The following is a 23511-nucleotide window of genomic DNA, read 5'->3' on the forward strand; positions in this document are numbered from 1 at the left end:
AATACTTAAGTCCATAAGGCTTGTCACCTTCTAGATTGAAGATAACCAACGCGAAGAAAGCTGGAGCCGGGGCTGTATCTGAGAACGGGGGACCTACGGGCCTGAAAACTCCCTGCATGGAATGCGACAGTGACAGCCCTGACAGTGACTGCCTGGATATTACAGCACCAGTGGATGGAGACACTTCTGTGAAGTGAACAGTTACTATGACTATTGGGAGTAAGTTTTTCTAAGACTTTATAAGTAGAGATCCATTACTGCTGTGAACGGAAAACTAAATTCCTACGTATGCTAAACAAGAGACATAGAAGGGTCCCTTTCTTAGGCAGTGTGTGGACCACCTGGGGTAAAGTAATCAGAGTACTCCAGCAGGAGGGGCTCTCCACGTGACATGGCGGCAGGAACCGGAAACTGCTCCTTAGTCCAAGATTCCTTTATCTGAGAAAATATCAATTCTTCACTACTAACTGGGCCATAAAGAATTAGAATTTGATGGCCTAACACTAATTATATTTTCAGGATATTTTTAAGGTTAATGGAGAGACTCTCAAACTACTACCTTTGACAGGACAAAAACCTGTGCAAACCATCAGCTTTCTGCACACACAGAGCTCAGGTTTTAGCTGTGCATAGCCAGCAGGGACACACGCAGTAGACTTTTCCGACAACTGGTAAATGGAGGAAGTAGGGGGATGTGGCACTAGAAAGTGGGGCGCACCTCATCAGGGTATGACACCTCAGCTGCGTGGAAAAAGAGGGGGACAGAAGCACATTGTCCTCATTCATGAAATGCTCCCCCAATAGCAGACATTGACTAAAAGCCTGTGGGATGCTAGGCAGGGGCTAGAGATTCTAAAGTCTGAGAGATCCAGACCCTCAAGGCACTTACACAGTCAGCAGCGGGGAGAGATATGGCTCAGTCCCTCGCACACCCGTGCATCACATGTCCCTGTTAAGTGGTGAGTGCAAAGCTGAAGAACCTGACGAGGACTGTTCTCAGCATGAGAGACCAAGGCCTCTGTCCTTGTCAGCCCTGAAACACATTAATACGTGTGTGTGTACACACACACAGCCAGGCCTCTAGTCATTCCCGGAGAGGGTGTATGGCAGCCTCAACATGGAGATGTCCAAGAAATCCAGGTGATCAACCAGGTCATGACTGGCTCCTTCCCAGGAGGCCACAGAGCCCCCCAGTCAGAGGCTGGCCTGCCCTGGAGGCATTGTAACACTTGGTGGCAGCTGAATCCATCGCGAGGGGCTACAGATCCCTTCAAATCCCAGAGGTTGCCACTGTTTCCAATTCTAGGGCCTGGAAGCAAGATAACCTCTTGGCTGGCCCACTGACAGGGTCTAGGTTTCCTCAAAAGCAGAGCCACAGCCAACTTTTCTCCAAAACATACAGCAGTTTCCAAATGCGAGTTTAATGGTCTATATCAGAATCGCCTGATCAATGTAGCTCCAAAAGCATGCGGGGCCACAAGGCAACCCACTAAGACTGTTGGTGAGGATGAAATGGCAGAGCCTGGGTTCTGGAGGCTGTGGAGCTGCTCTACCGGGCCGACTGCCCAATTCAAACCGCTAACTATGGGGCAGGAAAGCAACTACTAACTGGTAACATCCCACCCACCAAGAGGGAGGCCGTTCCTGTCACCTATTTACCCTCATCTTTTTACTCCCATGGCTCTGGGGTCCCTCTCCCTCCATCAGTCTCTCACTGTCCTGCTTCCTCCAGCCCCTCAGTCTCAAAGTAAACTGCCTTGAAACCTGAACTTCTTCACCAGGCCCCCAGCCTTAAATGAAACCTGGATATCCGTGAAGGCATCATGTCTTTGGGGCCGTGGGTGAAGGACGGTAGAAGTAGGAAGTGGACTCTGACCTCTGCCATCTGGCTAGATAATTCATTTCTCCTTGTTGCTGTCACATCACAGGTTCACTAACTCTACTTTCGCTGAAAACTTTAGGCTTTAGGGGCACCTGGGTGGCTCAGTGGGTTAAGCCTCTGCCTTTGGCGTGGGTCATGATCTCAGGGTCCTGGGATGGAGCCCTGCATCGGGCTCTCTGCTCAGCGGGGAGCCTGCTTCCCTCTCTCTTTCTGTCTGCGTCTCTGCCTACTTGTGATCTGTCAAATAAATAAATAAAATCTTAAAAACAAAAACAAAAAAAAAAACTTTAGGCTTTGGATCACCATTTTCCTCTCCACTCCCAGCCGTGACACAGGGACTTGAATTTCGTTCATCACTGAAGGCTCCACAACTCTGGTGGTTTCCATTCCATGCTGGTCCCCTCTTCCATGGCCACACCCTGAACCTTACCATCCACAAGGAGCTCCTCCTCTGAAGTTCTGATCTGAGACGAGTCTAGGCTGACCACAACTCCCACCTCTGGTGTTCCAGAACCCCGTCCATAAGCCTCAGAAAGGCTTCCAGTTCCTCGGACTTTCTTTTATTCCAGCACCTCCTCCCACTGTATCTTCATGACACATGACTCATGAACCTCCTCAGTGGTCTTGCTTTGTGCGCCCACCTGCCAAACCTTCACGCTGCTCCTTCCATGTGCATACAAGTCAGTTCATGACACACATAGTATCTCAAATCAGCTGAGTCCTAAATATCACCCAGAAATCTGTATTTTGTGATCAGCTCTTTCTCCATGGCTGTTTCAAACCTTCTCCACTGTCCTTTATTCAAATTCCTGGTGGCAGATGTTTTGGAGCTTGGACTAGTAATAGAGTGTCCATGCTCCATATCATGGAGAAGTCACTGAATATACACAGCACACGTGTTCTGTGTTGTACCAAGAGCCGGGGAATTTCCCACACATACTCTCACACATTAATACTTCTAAGCAGTGTGAACAATCACACTATGTAGGTTGTAGAAAAATTATACAGAAGATCAGGTTAGGCTTTGCCATCGAATTTATGGAAGAACTCTGGTTTTCAAAATTTGGGTATCACAGACAACGACGGTAGCCTCTATCACCTTCACTTGGAGAAGGCAGTTAATCTCGTCTCATTGCCACGGGCTACCTTCCACATCCAACTAGTCTCTGAGGCTGTCAGTTCAGCCCCCTAAATGTCTTCTGAAGCTCAGTGCTTTGAGCTATTACTACTATCACATCCGTTCAGACTACCAGAATCTTGCCCTAAATTACCTGTGCAGCCTTCTACCTGTCTCTCTCCCTCCAGACTGACTGTCTCCCCTTATCCTCCCTAACCCGTTGATCTCTTCTCCTGCAGTCAGAGTGATCCCTGTGACACAGATATGACTGTGCTAGTCCCCTGTGTAAAACATTTATTTGGATTCCTCTTGCCCTCTGGATAAAGTTCAGATGTCTCAACATTTTACAAGGCCCTTGATGACTTTCCTAGCCTTAACTCGTCATTATGCACCTCAAGGTCAGTCTCAGCCTTACCAAGCTATTTTTAAATCCCTTAGAGAAAGCTGTTTGCTCTTGTCTTTGAACAAGTTGTTCCCTCTTTGACGACGTACTAGTAAAAACCACAACTCTTCCTTTGAGATACAAACTAAAACTAAAGATAAATAATAAGAGTCAGTGTGTGCAGAGACCCATGCTAACCACGGCCAAGAAATCCAGACTTGTCCAATTAACTTACTCCTACACCTTGTTTACTTCTGGTTAATGCTTGATTAATTCTCTTCCAGAGTATACTAGAACAAGAATTAACACAGAAATAATTATATATCCAATTTTAGATTTGTTTTGCTTGACTATTTGTATCTACAACGAAATATTTTATAAATGTTTTAAGACACCTGTTTATTCATTTTAGTGAGAGAGAGCACGTGCAGGGGTGGGGAAGGGCAGAGGGAGAGGGTGAGAGCGAACCTCAAGGAGCTGAGTGTGGAGCCCTACACCGGGTTTCATGTCACAGCCCTGAGAATGACGACCCGAGCTGAAATCAAGAGTCTGATGCCCAACTCTGAGCCACACTGGTGCCCCTATTTTATAAACAGTAAACATTCTTTTTTTATAACCACAAAAGTGATATAACCAATTTACAGAACATTTGGGAGACCGAAAGAGAGGGAAGATCCATATTTTCATGATTCTAAGAAACAAGGACCACGACTGCGGTCTCCTGCAAGGTGAGCTCCGTGAGTGCGGGGGCTGTGCGTACCCTGCTCGCTGCTGCGTCCCCAGCGTGGTTTTTAATGTTAAAAAATGTAACTGGAAGAATAAATGAAACAAGATGGGATTGGGAGGGAGACAAACCATAAGTGACTCTTAATCTCACAAAACAAACTGAGGGTTGCTGGGGGGAGGGGGGTTGGGCAAAGGGGGTGGGATTATGGACATTGGGGAGGGTATGTGCTTTGGTGAGTGCTGTGAAGTGTGTAAACCTGGTGATTCACAGACCTGTACCCATGGGGATAAAAATATATGTTTATAAAAAATAAAAAATTAAAAAAAGAAAAAAAAAGTGTAACTGGATGAATGAACGAATGATGTGTCATTTTGATGAGCAGAATTCAAAATTCAAACATATTTTCCATTGTCTACCTATTTAGCAACTTTGGGAATTTCAATTTCTGCACATGTGAAGTGCTGGTTCTTCCCGTGAAGATAATCAGAAAACGAGGGTCCTGGGAACGGGCTGGGGAAGCACCTGGAGCAGCGCAGTGGCTCTGGGGACGGTGAGGGAAGGAGAGCGCGGAACTGGGAAGTGCCGTGAGCACCAGAGGGAGCGGAGGGAGTGGTGGCTTGGAGCAGAGCAGGGATGGCAAGGACACCAGGCCGGACACCAGGCCGGACACTGGGGCGCAGACCTCACACAGCAGCACGGACGATGGGGAGCCAACACACCACTCTGCTATAGCTCTATACGCTGTTCAGCAAAGTCAGCGTGTTGGTGTCTTGTTAGAAATGTGCACAGAAACCATCTAGAAAAACTTCTGGTGAGCAAAGGTTTAAATGGGCCAATTATATTAATCTCTGCCTGTTACTGTCAAAAGTACCAGGGCCCCAAAAGTCAAGGAAAATCGGAGGGAAGTTCTACATTGAAAGAAACTAAGCAGAGAACGAAATGCCATGAGGGATCCTGACCTGGATTCTTCTGCTACTAAAACACATCATGGAGACAAGGGGAGATATTTGAGTGGAGTTTACATTTTTATGATGACAATGTATCCGTGTTCATTTCCCGATCTGGGTACTCATAATGTGGTTGTGTAGCAAAATGCCCCTTTATGTTAAAAAAATATATACACTGAAGTACTCAGAGATATGGGGCATTATGGTGGCAGCTTAATCCCAAATGTTCCTGAAATTTTTTTTACTCTACTTACAACTTTTCTATAAGTTTGAAGTTATTTCAAAAGAAAAATCATTAGAATCTCTAAGGATAGCTCTGGGCATTGGTATTTTAAAAATGGTCTAGGCGATTCCTATATGCAACCGAGGCTGGACTCCATTGCTGAGGTCTCCACCATCATTTAAAAAAAGGTTATATACTTTTGCACAGAGTGCGTGAACCATAATTTATCTCATGAAACCCTTCCCTCTTTTTCCTCAAAAATGATTAATGGAGGAGCTTTTATGTGCTGGGCAAGACAGTCTTATGGGGACATATATATGAGCAAAAGACAATGGGCGATAATAATAATAATTGCTATCTCTTGTTGCGCAATCACTCAGTGTTGGACACCATGCCATCTGACAGGCCAGGCAGTTCATCTTATGGAAGGAGGAAACCTGGATCGATGAAATGAGTAACTTGCCCCAGGAGCAGGGCTGTATCAGCTCTTGGCTATGCTACTGTGTTAGCAGGAAGCAAAATGCTAGGCAAACACACATACGGAAGGACCTCTGATGCAGACCACAGGTATCAAAAAAGCCTTGTCAGAGGAGGGATCATCAGATATACCTTTGACATGCATGTTATTTCTGATTTAATTACCCTACATACTCCTTCAATGAACATCTGTGCAGATAACTTTCTATTTTGCAGTCCTGCGGCCATCTCCCCCTTTGGTTAGATTATAAGAAGCAGAATTCTGGAACAAATGGGAAAAACCCATGGCTTACATACCTGTTTCCATGTAGCTACCAATAGCAATATAAGGGTAAAGCTGTTTAACCGTAGCTTTATCAGCAGCAGACAGTGATACTTAAAAAATTCTTTGTCCTTCTAGTATCCAAAATCTTATCAAACTTATCAAAGAACAAATAATCCAGCCAAGAAATGGGCAGAAGACATGAACAGACATCTCAGCAAAGAAGACATCCAGATGGGCACAGACACATGAAAAAGTGCTCCATATCGCTAGGCATCGGGGAGATACAAATCAAAACCACAGTGAGGGGCACCTGGGTGGCTTAGTCGTTAAGCGTCTGCCTTCGGCTCCGGTCATGATCTCAGGATCCTGGGATGGAGCCCCGCATCGGGCTCCCTGCTCAGTGGGAAGCCTGCTTCTCCCTCTTCCACTCCCCCTGCTAGTGTTCCCTCTCTCACTGTGTCTCTCTCTGTCAAATAAATAAAATCTTTAAAAAAAAAAAACAGAAAACAAAAAACAAAACTTCACACCAGTCAGAATGGCTAAAATTAACAAGTCAGGAAATGACTGATGCTGGCGAGGATGCGGAGAAAGGGGAACCCTCCTACACTGTTGGAGGGAATGCAAGCTGGTGCAGCCACTCTGGAAAACAGCACGGAGGTTCCTGAAAAAGTTGAAAACAGAGCTACCCTATGACCCAGCAGTTGCAATACTGGCTATTAACCCTAAAGATAAAAACGTAGTGGTCCGAAGGGGCATGTGCACTCGAATGTTCATAGCAGCAATGTCCACAATAGCCAAACTATGGAAAGAGCCTAGATGTCCACCAACAGATGAATGGATAAAGAAGATGTGATACACACACACACACACACACACACACACACACACACACTATGCAGCCATCAAAAACACACAAAATCTTGCCATTTGCAACAACATGGATGGAACTAGAGGATATTATGCTGAGCAAAATAAGTCAATCAGAGAAAGACAATTATCATATGATTTCTCTGATATGAGGAATTTGAGAGGCAGGGCAGGGGGTTGTGGAGGGAATGGAAGGAACAAACCAAACGAGATGGGATCGGGAGGGAGACAAACCATAAGAGACTCTCAATCTCACGGAACAATGGAGGGTTGCTGCGGATGGTGGGTAGGGATAGGATGATTGGATTATGGACATCGGGGAGGGAATGTGCTATGGGGAGTGCTATGAAGTGTGTAAGCCTGATGACTCACAGACCTATACCCTTGGGGCAAATAATACATTTTTTGTTAATTTAAAACATAATTTAAAAAAGTATTTGCCCGTAGTAAAAGACTAGTACTTCTTTGATTACTAGTTTAGCTATACATTTTGCCATTAATGCTTTCTTTAAAGTTCAAATTTAAGATCTTTAGAGTTACTGCTAATCAGGGATATTACCAGTGAAATAACATCATTGAATGTCTCATACCACAGATGCTGTCATTTATTCCTACAATCACAAAAATGGGTATGTCACAATTAGGAGCATCCGAATACAGCAGATTCTATATTCATGCTAAGATACTTGACCTCTGAACCTTATTGTGAGCTCAATGAGGATAGGAGATATGTCTCCTTTTGATTCTGAAATCCTATCACAATGTCAGCAAGTAATACATACTATAATCATTTGCTATGAGAATAAGTACCTAAAACAGAAGGTGACAAAGTATGAATTGAGACCGTACCTCCTAAGGTCTATACATGACACAAATGAACTCAGTTCAGTAAACATCCCATGAGGAAGAGATACGGAGAAGCAAACTTCCCATTTCCCTGGCTCCCACGTATACAGAAAGCCTACAATCCCAGTGTGCCAATGAGAGTTCTGGTTTATGCCTTTTGTCCTAGCATCTTCTCTGATTGGAACTGCCTTTCAAAGAGGTCCTCAATTAGACAATACATGTTATGATCACCCTACATCAAAGATGCTTCCTTCATGAGTAGCCGCATAAAGTGCTTCCCTGATCAGAAAGCTGGTCTTTCCACATCACTCTGAATTGTACCTTGCAGACCTATGGACAAATAACTGCTCTGGCTTCTAAGTGCTTTTATGATACTTTACCATTTAAAGCCATGTCGCAATCCACAAATTGTTAATCCCAAAGGGAAGAACATCCCTCGGTTACATCAGAATTCTTTATTCTATTTTGCTGATAAAAGGGAGGCATGGAAAGAAAAAGTCGCTTATCCAAGGTCGTATCAATTATAAGTCTCCAGCCACATGACTTCAAACCCCAACTTCTGGGTTTTGGTTAATTTTCTAAACCACACAGTCATTAACTTACAATTAAATCTCCTGTGCAGTTAGGTTAGAAAGATTTTAATCATTTAGTAAATGGCTTTGTAAACTATAGGTGGTAGGAATCCACTCCAAGTTGTACAAACACAATCAAGGGCATACCTTGATCATATTTTTCATGGACATAAGTTTCTTTCTTTTGTTTTTTTAAAGATTTTATTTATTCATTTGACAGAGAGAGATCACAAGTAGGCCTAGAGGCAGGCAGAGAGAGGAGGAAGCAGGCTCCCCGCTGAGCAGAGAGCCCGATGTGGGGCTCGATCCCAGGACCCTGGGATCATGACCTGAGCCGAAGGCAGAGGCTTTAACCCACTGAGCCACCCAGGCGCCCCTGGACATACATTTCTTGATTAACATTTTGGTCTCACTGAACAACAGTCTGTACTCAAACCTGCCCTACAGATCTGAAACTATCATAAGGTGAAATGAAAATTTATAAAACAGGTGAAAATTTTAAATACACATACTACTTTGGGTAATTAAAAAATGAAGTTTGTTACAATTTTATAGTTCACAAGTATGTCAAAATTCATAACAGAGTTCATAGTTTTGTAGGATGACACTCCCACATTATTGCTGGTTTACCACATTAACATCGTGGCTTATAGCAGAAAACCTCAATGGAGTTAACACACTCATTCTCCATAGCAACAAGATAAAAAACTGATGGGAATAAATGCAATGCGTTGCGTCCAAGCCCCAGCGGAAAAGAGACGCTGTGCTTGCACGAAAGGCGAGGCGTCCACCAACACAGAAGGGAGGTCACCGGTACAGCCGCATCAGTCCCACACTCGTTCACAAACATACCGTCAGTCGGGCCCCATGTGCCTCCTGTGGGGATGGGGCAAAACACTGGCTGAACGCATGTGACGTTCACGAGAAGGAATACATTTAAGAGAATAAGCAAGGAAACCTTTCGAGGTATAAATAAAGTGCAATACTGGAAATAGCCTTTGCCGGCACAGGCTGACGGCATAAAACCGAAAGTTTGGAAACAGATAGACATGGGTGAATACTTAGTAAATGAAAAGGAACGATGAAAGCACGGAAGGGTTTAACGACGTCGTGACAGCCGCCTAGTCCACGCCTGCCGAACTCCAGGTGCACTGAATGTTTCCGTGTCAGAAAATGAAAGGAAAATATGGGTGAAGACCTTTCTACGTATGACTTTAAAGGCAGAAAAAACCAATTGATAAATGTGACATAAAATAGAAATAACACTCTCTAAGATACATAGACATACTGAGGATATCCATCATTTCTCTGTCATTTATGCCATAATCACTAATTTATCATGTGTCTTCATTTCAGTTCAGTTCCTTCTGACATACAAAAGTTAAAAAAAACTGTAAAACTTTAAAAAAAAAAAAACTTTTTTCTTTAAAGTTTTTTTTGCTTTTGGGCTAGAAATGACCTTTTAAAAACCAAACCAGACTGGGATGCCTGGTGGCTCAGTCAGGTGAGTGTCCGACTCTTGATCTCAGCTCAGGTCTTGCTCTCAGGGACATGAGTTCAGGCCCTGTGCTGTGCTCTGTGCTGGGTGTGGAGCCTTATGCCAACATATTCGAGATGCTTTGGAGATTAAAAGAATTACTTGATATAAAGCATTTATGTATCATGCTAGAACCCAGCATATAAAGAGTCTGTAAATGGTAACTTTTACTTTGAATGTTATTGCATGTTGGACTTCTCAATTTTGTTGATGTATTTTTATGACTAGAAACCTCTGGTAATTAAAAATTTTAAAAACTTCTGTTTTTAAAACAAATTTCACATTATTTAATGAGTGCTATAGCTTCTCATTTTTTAAATTATTTTTCAATGTATGCATTAAAACATTGGCCCATATATGCCAACAAATGCCAATCACAGACATACCTTAATTCTCTGTGACTGATATATGTGGCATTGTACAACCTGGTCATAGTTCCAGTCTGAAGTGCTCAGGTGGCCAGGTAATAGTATAATCCAAGAATATTAAAACGTTTCTTATGAACCAGAACTGCTGAGATGATGAGTTTGAAATACAAACAGAATGTTTGCTCTTCTTTATCTTACCTCTAAGAGGCCGTCCTCTGGTAGATCTGTACAGTGAACGGCATTCTGGATCTTAGTTTTACCAAAGATGGCTCGGAGGGTTCCAGGGCGTAAATGCCGGGCAATTTCCTGTTAAATACACATTCACATATAAAGTCAGTCATTCAGTGTCGATAAGGAAAACACCAGCTACATGAAGCTCTTGCATTATCTGCTTATGAAACACAGGTATGCATTGATGGCACTGATTATTTCTGGAAATAGCATGAATGTATTAAAACTTTGAGCAATGAAACATTTCAGGTCACTCAGAAGGCTTTTTTGTGGCCTCATGTAAAGTCTAGAGGGTAACAATAACTACATCTGTTTATCAATAGATCATGGAAAAATCACACAAAACAGGAACCTAGTCTATTAATGTGAAAGATTTGTAAACTAACAACTTGATTTAAAATGAATTAGTTTGATGGCACTGATTTTAAAAGATTTTTCAAAATGCTCCAGTTGCATCAGCTTAGTACCAGCTCCCATTAGAGGAAAGAACGGGTTACAAATAACTCAAAACTATAAGAGAAATAAGAGTTTAAGAAATTAAAGATGGGGAATATTAATGACCTACTTTATTAGCTTTAACTTATTCTAAGTGAAACATTTCCAAAACCTATATTTTAATTTTGACATATATATACAAAAAGCGTATTTAATACATATGAATATTTTTTAAAAGGGGAATAAATACCTGTGTACCCACTACTTAGCTGAAGTAAAATAACACAAACACTTAAAAGTTCCCCGTATGAGATTTCATGCAGACTCTGTTCTATCCCACCCCCTCTACCCAGAAGCACCCATTAGTCTTGATTTTATTTAAAGATTCCTTGGTTTGTTTAGTTTTCAAAACACTGTTTTTCGGATTTGTGCATGTTGTTGTGTTCAGCTGTAATTCGTTTTTATTACTATACGAACCCAATATGCGATTGAGCACATTTTATCTATTTTCCTCCTGATGGACATTCAGCTCATTTCTCCTCTCTCCTCTTCTTGCTTTTGACAGACACACACACCCAAAGTCATACACAATTCTGCTACAAGAATTCTAATGTGTAGTATGACGCGTGTGTACAAGAGTCTTCTCTGGATTAGGGCAAATGCATATTCAATCTTATGAAGTACTGCCAAACCATTTTTTAAGTGCTTGTAACAATTTGCCCTCAGTCATCAGTGCACAAGAATTCCCACCACCCACGTCAAAATCCACACTTGATATTGGCTGACTTTTTAATGTTGCTATTCTAGTGGGTGTGAAATGGTGTCTCGTTGTGCTTTTGGCTCACATTTCCCTAATTCCTACAGAAGGCTAATGTCCTTTCATATACATCCGCTGGTATAAAATGCTTATTTTTGTCTTCTTCCATCCATTTCCTACTGGGTCATTCTTATTTTTTTGATTATTATTCTTATAACCTGAATTCTACTTTTTGTCACTCTGCACAATCCTGCAAATATTTTTCCTAGCCTGAAGCTTGTCTTTGAGTTTTCCTTAGTAATTTTTTATATACAACAATTCAGTAATGTGGCAGAATACAAAATTAGTGCACAGAAATCAGTTCCTTTCTTATACACTAACAATGAAAATACAGAAAGGGAAATTAGAGAATCTATCCCATTTAGCACGAAGAACCATAAGATACCTGGGAATAAACCTAACTAAACAGGTAAAGGATCTGGACTTGAGGAACTACAGAACAGTCATGAAAGAAATTGAAGAAGACACAGAAAGATGAAAGACCATTCCATGCTCTTGGATCGGAAGAATAAACATTGTTAAAATGTCTATGCTGCCTACAGCAATCTGTACTTTCGGAGACATCCTGATGAAATAATCCACCAGCATTTTTCAAAGAGCTGGAACAAACACTCCTGAAATTTGTATGGAATCAGAAGAGACCCCAAATTGCTAAGGAAATGTTGAAAAACAAAACTAGGGGCATCACGTTGCCGGATTTCAAGCTCTATTACAAAGCTGTGATCACCAAGACAGCATGGTACTGGCATAAAAACAGATACATAGACCAGTGGAACAGAGTAGAGAGCCCAGATATGGACCCTCAACTCTATGGTCAAATAATCTTCGACAAAGCAGGAAAGAATATACAGTGGAAAAAAGACAGTCTCTTCAATAAATGGTGCTGGGAAAAGTGGACAGCCATGTGTAGAAGGTGATACCATGGCCAAGGTCACGCAGAGGTCAAGAGTACTGGGGAAGGAAGGATCTCAGACTGGGAGGCCGAAGTCCTGAATGGGTCAGCTCTATGGGTACGACAGTCACTAAGTGATATGGCAGCTGCACCTTCTGGTGCAAAAATGTTGAGCAGTATTCACACCTGTCATTCCACCCCTCTGGCACATTTCAAAGGTGTGTGTTTATTTAATTACTTAAGTCTTCCTTTACAAGCTTGCATCAAAGGTCAGTTACAAATTCATTACTTAAGAAAAACACTTCAAGGGGCGCCTGGGTGGCTCAGTGGGTTAAAGCCTCTGCCTTCAGCTCAGGTCATGATCTCAAGGTCCTGGGATGGAGCCCCGCATCAGGCTCTCTGCTTGGCAGGGAGCCTGCATCCTCCTCTCTCTCTGCCTGTCTCTCTGCCTACTGTGATCTCTCTCTGTCAAATAAATAAATAAAATCTTTAAAAAAAGAGATGTCTTTATAAAAAAAAAAGAAAGAAAAACACTTCGATAAACTAGAGAACTAGGATGGCTGTATATTATATTCATGTCTTTCATTTGTTCCCCCTAATTCTCCTGACGATTAAGCACCTGATATTACAGACCTTCTCTATTACGTGGTGGTAAGCTGGCATTCCAGGAAGACGTACTCTGTAAAATCATGAGGGTGAGTACTAATTTGCCTTTTCTTACAATTTCGATTAGGAGGAAAACACTTGAAAAGGATTCCATTCGAGCGCACTGTTTCATGGGACTTTCCTTCACCTACTTTATTCGGCATTCACCATCTTCATTAAAATAGCACTTTCATGTAACTGACTATATGTACAACACCTGAGTTCTAAAGAGCAGGGTGTGTGTGTGTGTGTGTGTGTGTGTGTGTGTGTGGTGGCTGGGGGAGCGGGGTCATTGTTAATGTATAATCATATCTCACTGTGGTGAGAGAAGGTGTTCTCTTTGGTCATCTTTTGAAGGAATTTGTTGGGATTTTCTTTGCAGTCAGTTTTAGTCAGTTGTCTCAAGGGCAGCTGGAAAGAATACTGTCACAGGTTGCATTTTCTGGACGCCAACTCTGAGGCAGAGAGCTGCATACAGGAAGTTTACTGGGAGGTGGTCTCAGGATCTACACTCGTGGAGAAGTGAGGAACGTGGGATTGGGCAGAGGAACAAGCTGAAGTGCAACGAGCAACAGCAGCCACCTTAGACAATCCTACAGGGAGTTCTGGAGCTACGATGACCTTCAGAGTCATCCTGAATGGAAGCAAACAGGTGAAGCCCTGATCTCTCCAAACTGACAAGTCACTGGATATGGGCCACTCCGGAGAAGGGGCCATGACCTTGCGCAAGGCGACTTTCTTTAATAGAAGGCTATACTGGGAAGACTTACCGAATCACTGTGAGCTGCCAACACAGGGCTGGGGAATGGGCACCTCAGTCCTGAAGGTGAGAAAGGGATCTGAGTGGCCCTCCACAGCCTCTGCTGCTTACACACACACACACACACACGCGCGCGCGCGCGCGTGCGTGCGCATGCTGCATATACAGCATATATGACAAATATGGTGCAGACCACTGCGATCTGATTACCATTCTTTCTAGGTCATGAATTTTTTCTTTTTTGGAAGGTTTTGCATTCTCCCTTCGGCGAGGCATTGGGTCATTTGCCAGTCATTCTGCTCCAGTCTGTTGACTGTCGTCCACTTCAGTGTGAAGAGCTACTCTTTAGTCGGCTTCTATCTCTTGCACTGTTTTCTCTCCTCCATGTCACGCCTTCTTTCCTTTTGCTATTTCTATGAAATAAATGTTGAAACTTCTGGTTCTATATTTCCTCTCTCTTTTCTTATATACTTTCCATCTAACTGTCTTTTTGTATTATATTCTGAGAGAATTCTTCTGTTTGATCTGTTATCTGATATTTATTTATATTTATTATTATGTAAAACTGATTTGTTTTTAAACTGGGTCCATGGTGCAACTCTACTAATCTATTTTTTAAACTTTAAAAATTGGGTATTGAGTTTGAGAAGTTCTTTACAGGTCTTGGATACTAGTTCTTTCTGTGATAGTGTCATTTGCGAATATCTTCTCCTATTCCATGGATTGCCTCTTAGCTTTGGTGACTGTTGTCTTTGCTGTGCAGAAGCTTTTTATTTTGATGAAGTCTCAAAAGTTAATTGTTGCTTTTGTTTCCTTTCCCTTTGGAAACATGTCTTGAAAGAAGTTGCTGTGGCCAATGTCAAAGAGGTCACTGCCTATGTTCTCCTCTAGGATTTTGATGTATTCCTGCCTCACGTTGAGGTCTTTCATCCATTTCGAGTTTATCTTTCTGTGTGGTGTAAGTGAATAGTCCAGTTTCATTCTTCTGCATGTGGCTGTCTAATTTTCCCAGCACTACTTACTGAAGAGATTGTCTTTTTCCCATTGGATATTTTTTCCTGATTTGTAAAGACTAGTTGACCATAGAGCTTAGGGTCCATTTTTGGAGTCTCTATTCTGTTTCACTGATCTATGTGTCTTTTTTGTGCCAGTACCATGCTGTCTTGGTGATCCCAGCTGTGTAATACAGCATGAAATCAGGTAACGTGATGCTCCCAGCTTTGGTTATCTTTTTCAGCATTCCCCTGGCAATTTGGGGTCTTTTCTAGTTCCATACAAATTTTAGGATTGTTTTAGTTCTCTGAAAAATGCCGACTGCTTTTTGGTCAGGATGGCACTTGACGACATAGATTGCTCTGGGCAGCACAGGTGTTTTCACGTTTATTCTTCCAGTCCATGAGCTTGGAATGTTTTACCATCTCTTTGTGTTTTCCTCAATTTCTTTCATGAGTATTCTGTAGTTTCCAGAGTATAGATCCTCTACCTCTTTGGTTAGGTTTATTCCTAGGTGTCTTATGGTTTTTGGTCGTGTTTAAAATTTTCAGTATCTATAATTATTTTTTTATGGGTCTGACATTCCCTAAATCTCTCTGAGGGTACTGACTCTCTTATTTTGAAAATTGTTAGCTCTATTAATTTGCTTTCCTTAGGCACTGGTTATGTGACAGTTCTGGATCCACAGTGCCATCTGCTATGTTAAAGCACACTCATCTTACTGACATTCTCTGTTTGAGCCACCTTCAATTCACTGTTCATGCTGCTAACAATTTGCACCTACAATGCAGACATTATCATGCTACTCACTTCTTATGGCCTATGCTCCTTAGTGTGGTATCCAAGGGCCTCTACATTGGCCCTACTTTGCAGGCCTCATTCACACCTTCCTGAAAGCTTAAATCCCACTAACATCATCTCTTCTATAAAACTTAACTTGATTTCTTCCCAGAGTAATCTTCCCTTTTCCATTGTTTCAACGGGAATTTATGCTCCAATTACAGACCTCTGACTCGCACTTCAAATGGTTTGTGTGTGTGTGTGTGCTTATTTTAGAAAGTTCCCATTAGACTCTCAACCTTTAACATAATAAAAAACTTCTCTGATATTCTAGGTCTTATTTATAAACACACAGTAAATGTTCACTAAATACTTGTTGACTGACGTAAAATGGCAACATGCCTACTCAGGGAGCCGGGATGGAGTAAGGAAGAGCACGGGCTGTGGGAGAAGGTTCTGTGCATTTGAATTCTGCCTTTGTCGCTTACTGGCTGTGTAACCATACCATGCTGTGTTACTCAACCTCCCTACGCCTGCTTTACTGTTCTAATTTGTAAAACAGGGATAAAAATAGGACTTAACTACAGTGTTGTTGTGAGAACTGAAGAAATAACAGTATTTAGGGAAGTGTTGCATTCAATAGATAATGGTCAGTAGTTTTATAAATATAACCTTAGAATTTTAAAGAAATTAAGATGAGACACTTCTTAAAGAGACAGAAAAAGGGTATACTTTGATTCTGTACCAAAGATAGTCCAACCAAATATTCACGTACAATTTTTAAAAAAGATTTATTTAGTTATTTTAGAGAGATAGAGAGAGTGCAGGGGGAGCGGCCGAAGGAGAGAGATAATCCCAAGCCGACTCCCTGCTGAGTGCAGAGCCCCACATGGGGATTGATCCCAAGACCCTGAGATCATGACCTGAGCCAAAATCAAGAGTCAGACACCCAACTGAGCCATCCAGGCACCCCTCGAGCACCTTTTAAAAAATATGTAACATCTCTCAAGATTTTTAATGATAATTTTAGAATAAAAGTAAATGTTTAACTCCAGTAAGAAGAATAGATTAGATGATAATCTATAAGTAAACAAATCATAAAAAGTATAAACTCTTTTTACTAGCATAAATTATTTTGTTTAGGTTAATGATAATTATGAAGCATAAAGCTAAAGAACAAGTATTTTCTTCATAACTTCTTTCATTAAAATTGAGGTTTTCATATCAACTTTTTTTGAAAAAGTATTGATACATTGATTTTAGTTTTGACTATAAAATTTCTATATGCCTATAAAAGTAAATAATACTGAAACACTGAAAGTGAAAACCCAGAAGAATCTTCCACAGATCATTCTCCCCTGGTATTTCCTGGCAAATTTTCTCTAATTGTTTCTTTTTTTATTATTTCTTTTCAATGTACCAGAATTCACTGTTTAGGCACCACACCCAGTGCTCCATGCAATACGTGCCCTCCTTAATACCCACCACCAGGCTCTCTAATTGTTTCTGATAAATTCATGCTCTCTTGTTCCTTGTACACTACAGTGAAAACCATCCCACCAAACATTTCCCTTAATGAAGCAGAAGTGAATATCAGATATATATAAAAGCAACATAAAATACCAACACACAATATTCCTACCATAATTTTTTTTAATTACTGCAGTTTTAATAAGCGACAGATTCTGCTGAGAAAATAAGACTCTCTAAAGCCTCACATTGCACTTAGAAGGTCAGCAGCCTTTCAGACTCTACCAAATTCCTGTCATACCAATTTGCCACTACAGCCTGGCCTGCTGAGCACCCTCAAGTCAAATTCTTGGTTATTATACTCTCATCAGAAGTACTGAAAGTTCTGCTAGGGTAATCCTGCAGTGGGAGAAGAATCCTGGCTTAAAGAATTGACCTCTATATCTAAGACCTGGAAAAAATGCACTAAGGGGGATGGTGATTAGCTAAATACTAAAAACAAATTAGAGAAACTTTATGTAATTATTCCATTATTGTGTCCATTATAAATATTTTTGTTTATTGAACTATAAGTCTATCAGACTCATAAAATATGTCTGAACAAAGAAAACAAATTGCTTCCTTAGAAAGTCATATTGTTTCAGTTCTGTATAATGCAAAACAGATATGCAAGATTGAAAATGACCCTCCACTTAGGAAATGGATTGGGAAGAGATCTGTCAAATTTACTGTTTTTTTTTTTTTTTTTTTTTTTTTTTAGAACTTTTAAGAAAGATGACTTAATGCTCAACATCACTCGGCATCAGAGAAATACAAATCAAAACCACAGTGAGATACCACCTCACACCAGTCAGAATGACTGATGCCATGGAAATGATAAGTGTTGGCGAGGAGGCGGAGAAAGGGGAACCCTGCTACACTGTTGGTGGGAATGCAAGCTGGGGCAGCCACTCTGGAAAACAGCATGGAGGTTCCTCAAGAAGTTGAAAATAGAGCTACCCTATGACCCAGCAATTGCACTACTGGGTATTTATATTAAAGATACAAATGTAGTGATCCGAAGGGGCACGTGCACCCCAATGTTTACAGCAGCAATGGCCACAATAGCCAAATTATGGGAAGAGCCTAGATGTCCATCAACAGATGAATAGATAAAGAAGATGTGGTACACACACACACACACACACACGAATACTATGCAGCCATCAAAAACCCCCAAATCTTGCCATTTGCAATGACATGGATGGAGCTAGAGTGAAATAAGTCAATAAGAGAAAGACAATTATCAAATGATCTCCCTGATATGAGGAATTTGAGAGGCAGGGTGAGGGATTCATGGGGGGAAAGGAGGGAAAAATGAAACAAGATGGGAGCGGGCAGAGAGACAAACCATAAGAGACTCTTAATCTCAGGAAACAAACTGAGGGTTGCTGGAGGGGACGGGGTGGCAGGGTTGGGGTGGCTGAGTGATGAACACTGGGGAGGGTCTGTGCTATGGTGAGTGCTGTGAAGTGTGTAAGACTGATGAGTCACAGACCTGTACCCCGGAAGCAAATAATATATTACATGTTAATAAAAAAAAGATGACTTAATGATCAACTGTAGAATATATTCATGTAATTAGTGGTACATGGTGGATAATTATACCTGGTCATCAGTCTAATTTCCGAAAAAGTCCTCTCAAGCTATAGGGCAACAATGTTGGCAGTGACATAGACAAGTGGATAAATATTAAAGAGGAACCAGCATCACTTCCGTCAGCCACAAAGCTGTGAAGCAAAACAGAAAGTTATATTACTGTTGTCCTCATTTCTCAGAGAACAACGGTGACAGAGCTTAATATTAAAGACCAGAGAAGCAAGTGCCATCATTCAAGTATCAAGTAGTCATGCTTTTAGCCAAGGAGTCCTACAAGAGTAAAAAAAGCACATGCTGAGGGCTCAGCTTGACTTCCCTCATACTTCAGAAACATCCCAGCTGACTCCCAAGCAGCTTTTCCATCTGCATGAAACTCTGTATTAAGTAATGCAGTTGGTTTTATATTCCTGGGAGATGAGCAGTATCAGACTAACTTACAGCTAAAACAGGACAATGGAACACTGGGAGAACCGGGAGCAGGAAAGGGAACCACAAAAGAGATTCAAAGGCTACTTTCTGTAAGTCTAAGGATCCTTCTAGAACCCATGTGTTTTGGAGAACAGGTTCTCCGAAAGCATCATCACAAAATTAAACTCAACTACTTACGTATTAATCTCATTGAGTGAGCTGTCAGAATTCACAGTAAATACACTTATCTTACTAGCTCTGGAGACCACATGATTTGCTTAAATATGAGGAATCATTAAAACACCTGGCTTGTATCTCACATTTCATTAAGTAGAAATTAGATGTAATATGAATTTATAGAATCTGAAGAGGGTGACAATTAAATGGGATTTCAGGTGAAACATTCAGACAATTCAACCCTGTCTCTTGTACTAGGCTTCAAAGGCCACATGCCACAGTCATCATTTCTTCTTGCTGAGCTGTTTGCTACTTAGCCTAAGATAGGCACTGGCTGACACAGGTGTTCTTTTTAAACAAAAATGATGATCCCTTCATTCTCTTTTAAATAGTTGGGCAAATCTCCTTGCTCACGTGTATGTAAATTACTTTATGGTTTACCCACAAGGACTCATTTGTATGACGTCTGTGAACATACATGTTAGTACAGAGGAAAATAAAATTTTTGGTGAATATTTTCCTGTTTTCTCTTTTTCACAAAGCTACACTTAGGAGATTTTACCTTCGAGTATAGTCCTATTACGACTGAGAAACCGGAGAGGCATTCTCCATCTCTCCCGCAAAAACAAGTGCTCCCCACAGTCTACGTCATCCTGATAAAAAACTGCGATGCAATCTTCCTTGATTTTCCTAAGAAGCGGGGCTCAACACTCAGAAACTCTACACTAAAGGAACGAAACAGTGAAACAGCTGGGACCATTCCTGGCACCTTCAGCACCCAAGTTATTATAAAGTCCTGTCAATACAAGGCTGAAATACAGTCCACATCAGTCTTTCTCCTTTCCTCCACTCTGTCACCATGTTCTGTCGCCTAGACTGCTGACTTCTTGGATTTCTCTCTACCTGGTTTATGCCGTCTCCTCGATCCTCCACGAAGCAGTCAGGCCAAGGTTACAGAACCAAGCTGAAGCACGCCATTCCCTGCCTGAGCTGCTTTCCACAATAGAACATCTGAAGTGCGTGACGCGCTCCAGAAAGGCCAGCAGCTATGACTCCTGCTCGCTTCTCCACCTGCACCTGAAATAACCCAGTCACTTCCACCTCTTCCAGGTTTCAAGCCACAAACCTCTTTCCTAGCTCGAGCATGAGAACATGTCCTACTCCCTTTGAATGTTCTGGCTCAGAAGTTTTTCACCCTCTTCTCAAGGAGTTCATGTTCCTAACAAAGGGTCCAGAGTAAGCAACGTAAGTAAGATCGAGTGGATTCCATACAGCGGCTCTCTCAGCCCTAATTCCATCCTTCTTCCAGAGGCAGGTTAGAAATCCACATTACATTCTCTCGACACTCTTTCCGCTCGAGTTCTTGAAGTAAATTATGTCCCACCATTGAGATCTGGAAGGCAGAACTGGACACAGGCCATCTACCTGCTGACGTTGCCTCTGGCTGACAAGGTGGGACACATGAGTGTTTGGAGGCGTTGTGGTGGCCAGACTCCGTGCCTGAGGCCCCAGATTCTGTGACAGTCAGTGGTGATGGCAGCAGTGGAGGCAGCAGCAGTGATTTCTGGCTTAAGATGTAGCTAAGCCACCTTAAGAGGTGAGGTGACCTTGAAATCAACATCTCCAGGGGCCTAACTCATCTTAGTATATACAGGTATACTTCAGATTATAAAAAAGGACAGAGAGTTTGTAAGATTAAAGATTTTCTCTTCTATAGTAGCAACATAAATCCCAGCAGTTAGTGAAAATATCTCGGTGTCCGTAACGGCCTCCGTTGAGTATACTGGACGGAATAAATGAGGTAATGCCCATAAAATGTCTAATAGTCTCCGGCCAAATTGGAGGCACTCATCATCTTCATCATACCATAATGAAGCCCTTACACAGTACTTGCATTGTTAAAAGATGTCGTATTTCACATGTACCTAACAACCCCCTGCTATAGTGACAATGCAGACAGTTTTTACCTTTTATATGTATGGATAACCTGGTTCTAAAGTCTTAGACTTCCTGTTCATCACTGAAGAAACAATGTATCCAAAGATCAACTGCTTTGGGCAAACTCTTAATTTTCTAAGCTGTCCAAGTCCTGCTACAATTCCCTTTAAAGTCGCCAGGAGGCTACCCTATGGCCACAGCTCACCCTCTCACTTTGTTTAACCACAGTGGTCTCCTAACAGGCCAGCTTGCTTCCACTGTCAAACATTTACTTGACATCTGGTTCACTCTTGTCATCTGTAAATGCCTAAAGGACAAGGGCTGTGACTTTTGTGGATTCAACACACAGAGAATGCTCATGAAAGAGTCCCTGAGTAACAGTACTAATGACTGAGTCACTGAGTAACGGTACTAATGATTTCGTGCAGAAGTGAGCGCATGAATGAAATGGCTACAGGCTCAAAAATATGCATTTCATTAATTTGGTTAACGACAGGGTGGGAAAGTGAGCCCTCTCGCTTACTAATAACCCAGAAGGCCTTTTGGACATGATACACTCTTCAGACACTTATTCTAAGGAATCCTGAAGGAAATCCTTTTGAAATGAAAGTAATAACTCCTTAATTTATGTATTTTGTGAGTTGATGGTTTTGTAGACCAGATTTTCTCAAATTAGGGCACACCTGTTTGAGAACAGAATCAAGAACTCTAAGCACTAATCCCAGAGCTCTGAAAGTGACTTGCTTTGGGAACTTGATGGAGGACAGTCCTACTGTTCCATCACAGACACAGAACACCAGGTGGTGGACACGAAATGAGAGCGGAGCAGTCCAGGGGAGAGGCCTCAGGCATGTCAATGCATGCTCATAGATGGCCTTTCCAGCGGGGACAGTAAGACACACACAAACTCCCCAGAGGGCTCCTGAATCTTCTGGTGGATATCCACGGTGTAGAAAGGACCGACTCATTCTAAACTTTTGCGGTCACATTATAATTAATCATCTTTCGTCTTACTTGAAGCTCTCGGTTACCTCCTTCTAAGACACATGCACTCCTCCACGGCTCTATAACACAACCAATCACATCTCACACAGGATTGTGAGGCACGATTCTCACTTAAAAAGGAGATAATGAACTCTGTCCACCAAAGTGATGATGTCATCATTATTTTGATCATATATTTTTTACAAGTACACATTTGTGGAGAAAAGATGCAAAATACTCGATAAATGAGAATACTCCTTTACCTAGATAAGCTAGATTATGGTTGTTGCCCTCAGAAGTGTCTCATTTTCCTTCCTGTTTGTTGTAAAGAATTATTTTTTGAGTCTTTTTTCTCATCTTTAGTCATTAACTGTAAAAAACTTTTTTTCAGGGGTTATATTCAAAGAGGCAACTTAATCCCCTAAAATTCACTTTCCCTTCCGAACAGAACTGTGAACTGCCATCTTGAAACAAAATTTACACTGGACAAAAAATTCCGTTTCCTCCTTCTTTTTCAGACTCTGGTCTCTGCTTTTTCCTGCCAAAGCCACGTGCAGAACGGCTTCCGGAAGTCGGATCTTCTCCTGCACGGCCGGAGCGGCCGGTGACTCCCCACTTCGATCGCGGTCGCCGAGTCCTTCGGGCGACGCAGGAACAGGGGCTTCCAAAGTCCGGTTGGCCCGTGAGCTGAGCGGCCGCCGGCAGCGCCCCGCCCCAGCCCTCCGAACCGCAGGGGCCCCGACAGTCGTCCTTGGCGCCGCACCCACCGTCGCTCAGCGTCTCCGCTCCCGTGCCCGGCGGACGAGATCACGGACGGCGGGTCCCGACCCCGCCGCCAGCGCCCCCGCCGCCAGGTCCCCGCCCGGCTGGTCCCCGGCAGGCGGCCGCAGTCTGCGAGGAGGACCGTCCCGTCAGGCGCGCCGGGCGCCGACCGAGAAGCCGCGGTCCCACAGGCCGTCGGGCCGTCAGGGAGGTGCCGGGAACTGCCGGCCAACGGGGCGCACAACAAAGCACGACACCCGGATCTGTGCCGAGTGCCCGAGGCCGCGGCGTCAGGGACCGGCGCCCCGGACGGCGTCGTCCCGTGCTCGGGGGCACGAGGGCGGCGGCTCAGGGCAGGTCTCTTCTCGGTC

The 23511-nt window shown here is 42.5% G+C and overlaps 1 protein-coding gene across 3 annotated transcripts in view; it reads right to left on the bottom strand.

Moving 5' to 3' along the window:
* The window catches only part of NME7 (NME/NM23 family member 7), a 276360-nt gene that overhangs the window by 53375 nt on the left and 199474 nt on the right, over positions 1-23511 (bottom strand). For all 3 annotated transcript variants that reach the window (XM_059145681.1, XM_059145682.1, XM_059145684.1), the window contains one exon: positions 10409-10516. In XM_059145681.1, the coding sequence (XP_059001664.1) occupies positions 10411-10516 (106 nt within the window). In that variant the 3' untranslated portion in view covers positions 10409-10410. The remainder of the gene's footprint in view (positions 1-10408; positions 10517-23511) is intronic.

This window comes from Mustela lutreola, chromosome 14, assembly GCF_030435805.1.
Source record: "Mustela lutreola isolate mMusLut2 chromosome 14, mMusLut2.pri, whole genome shotgun sequence".
NCBI classification, from domain to species: Eukaryota; Metazoa; Chordata; class Mammalia; order Carnivora; family Mustelidae; genus Mustela; species Mustela lutreola.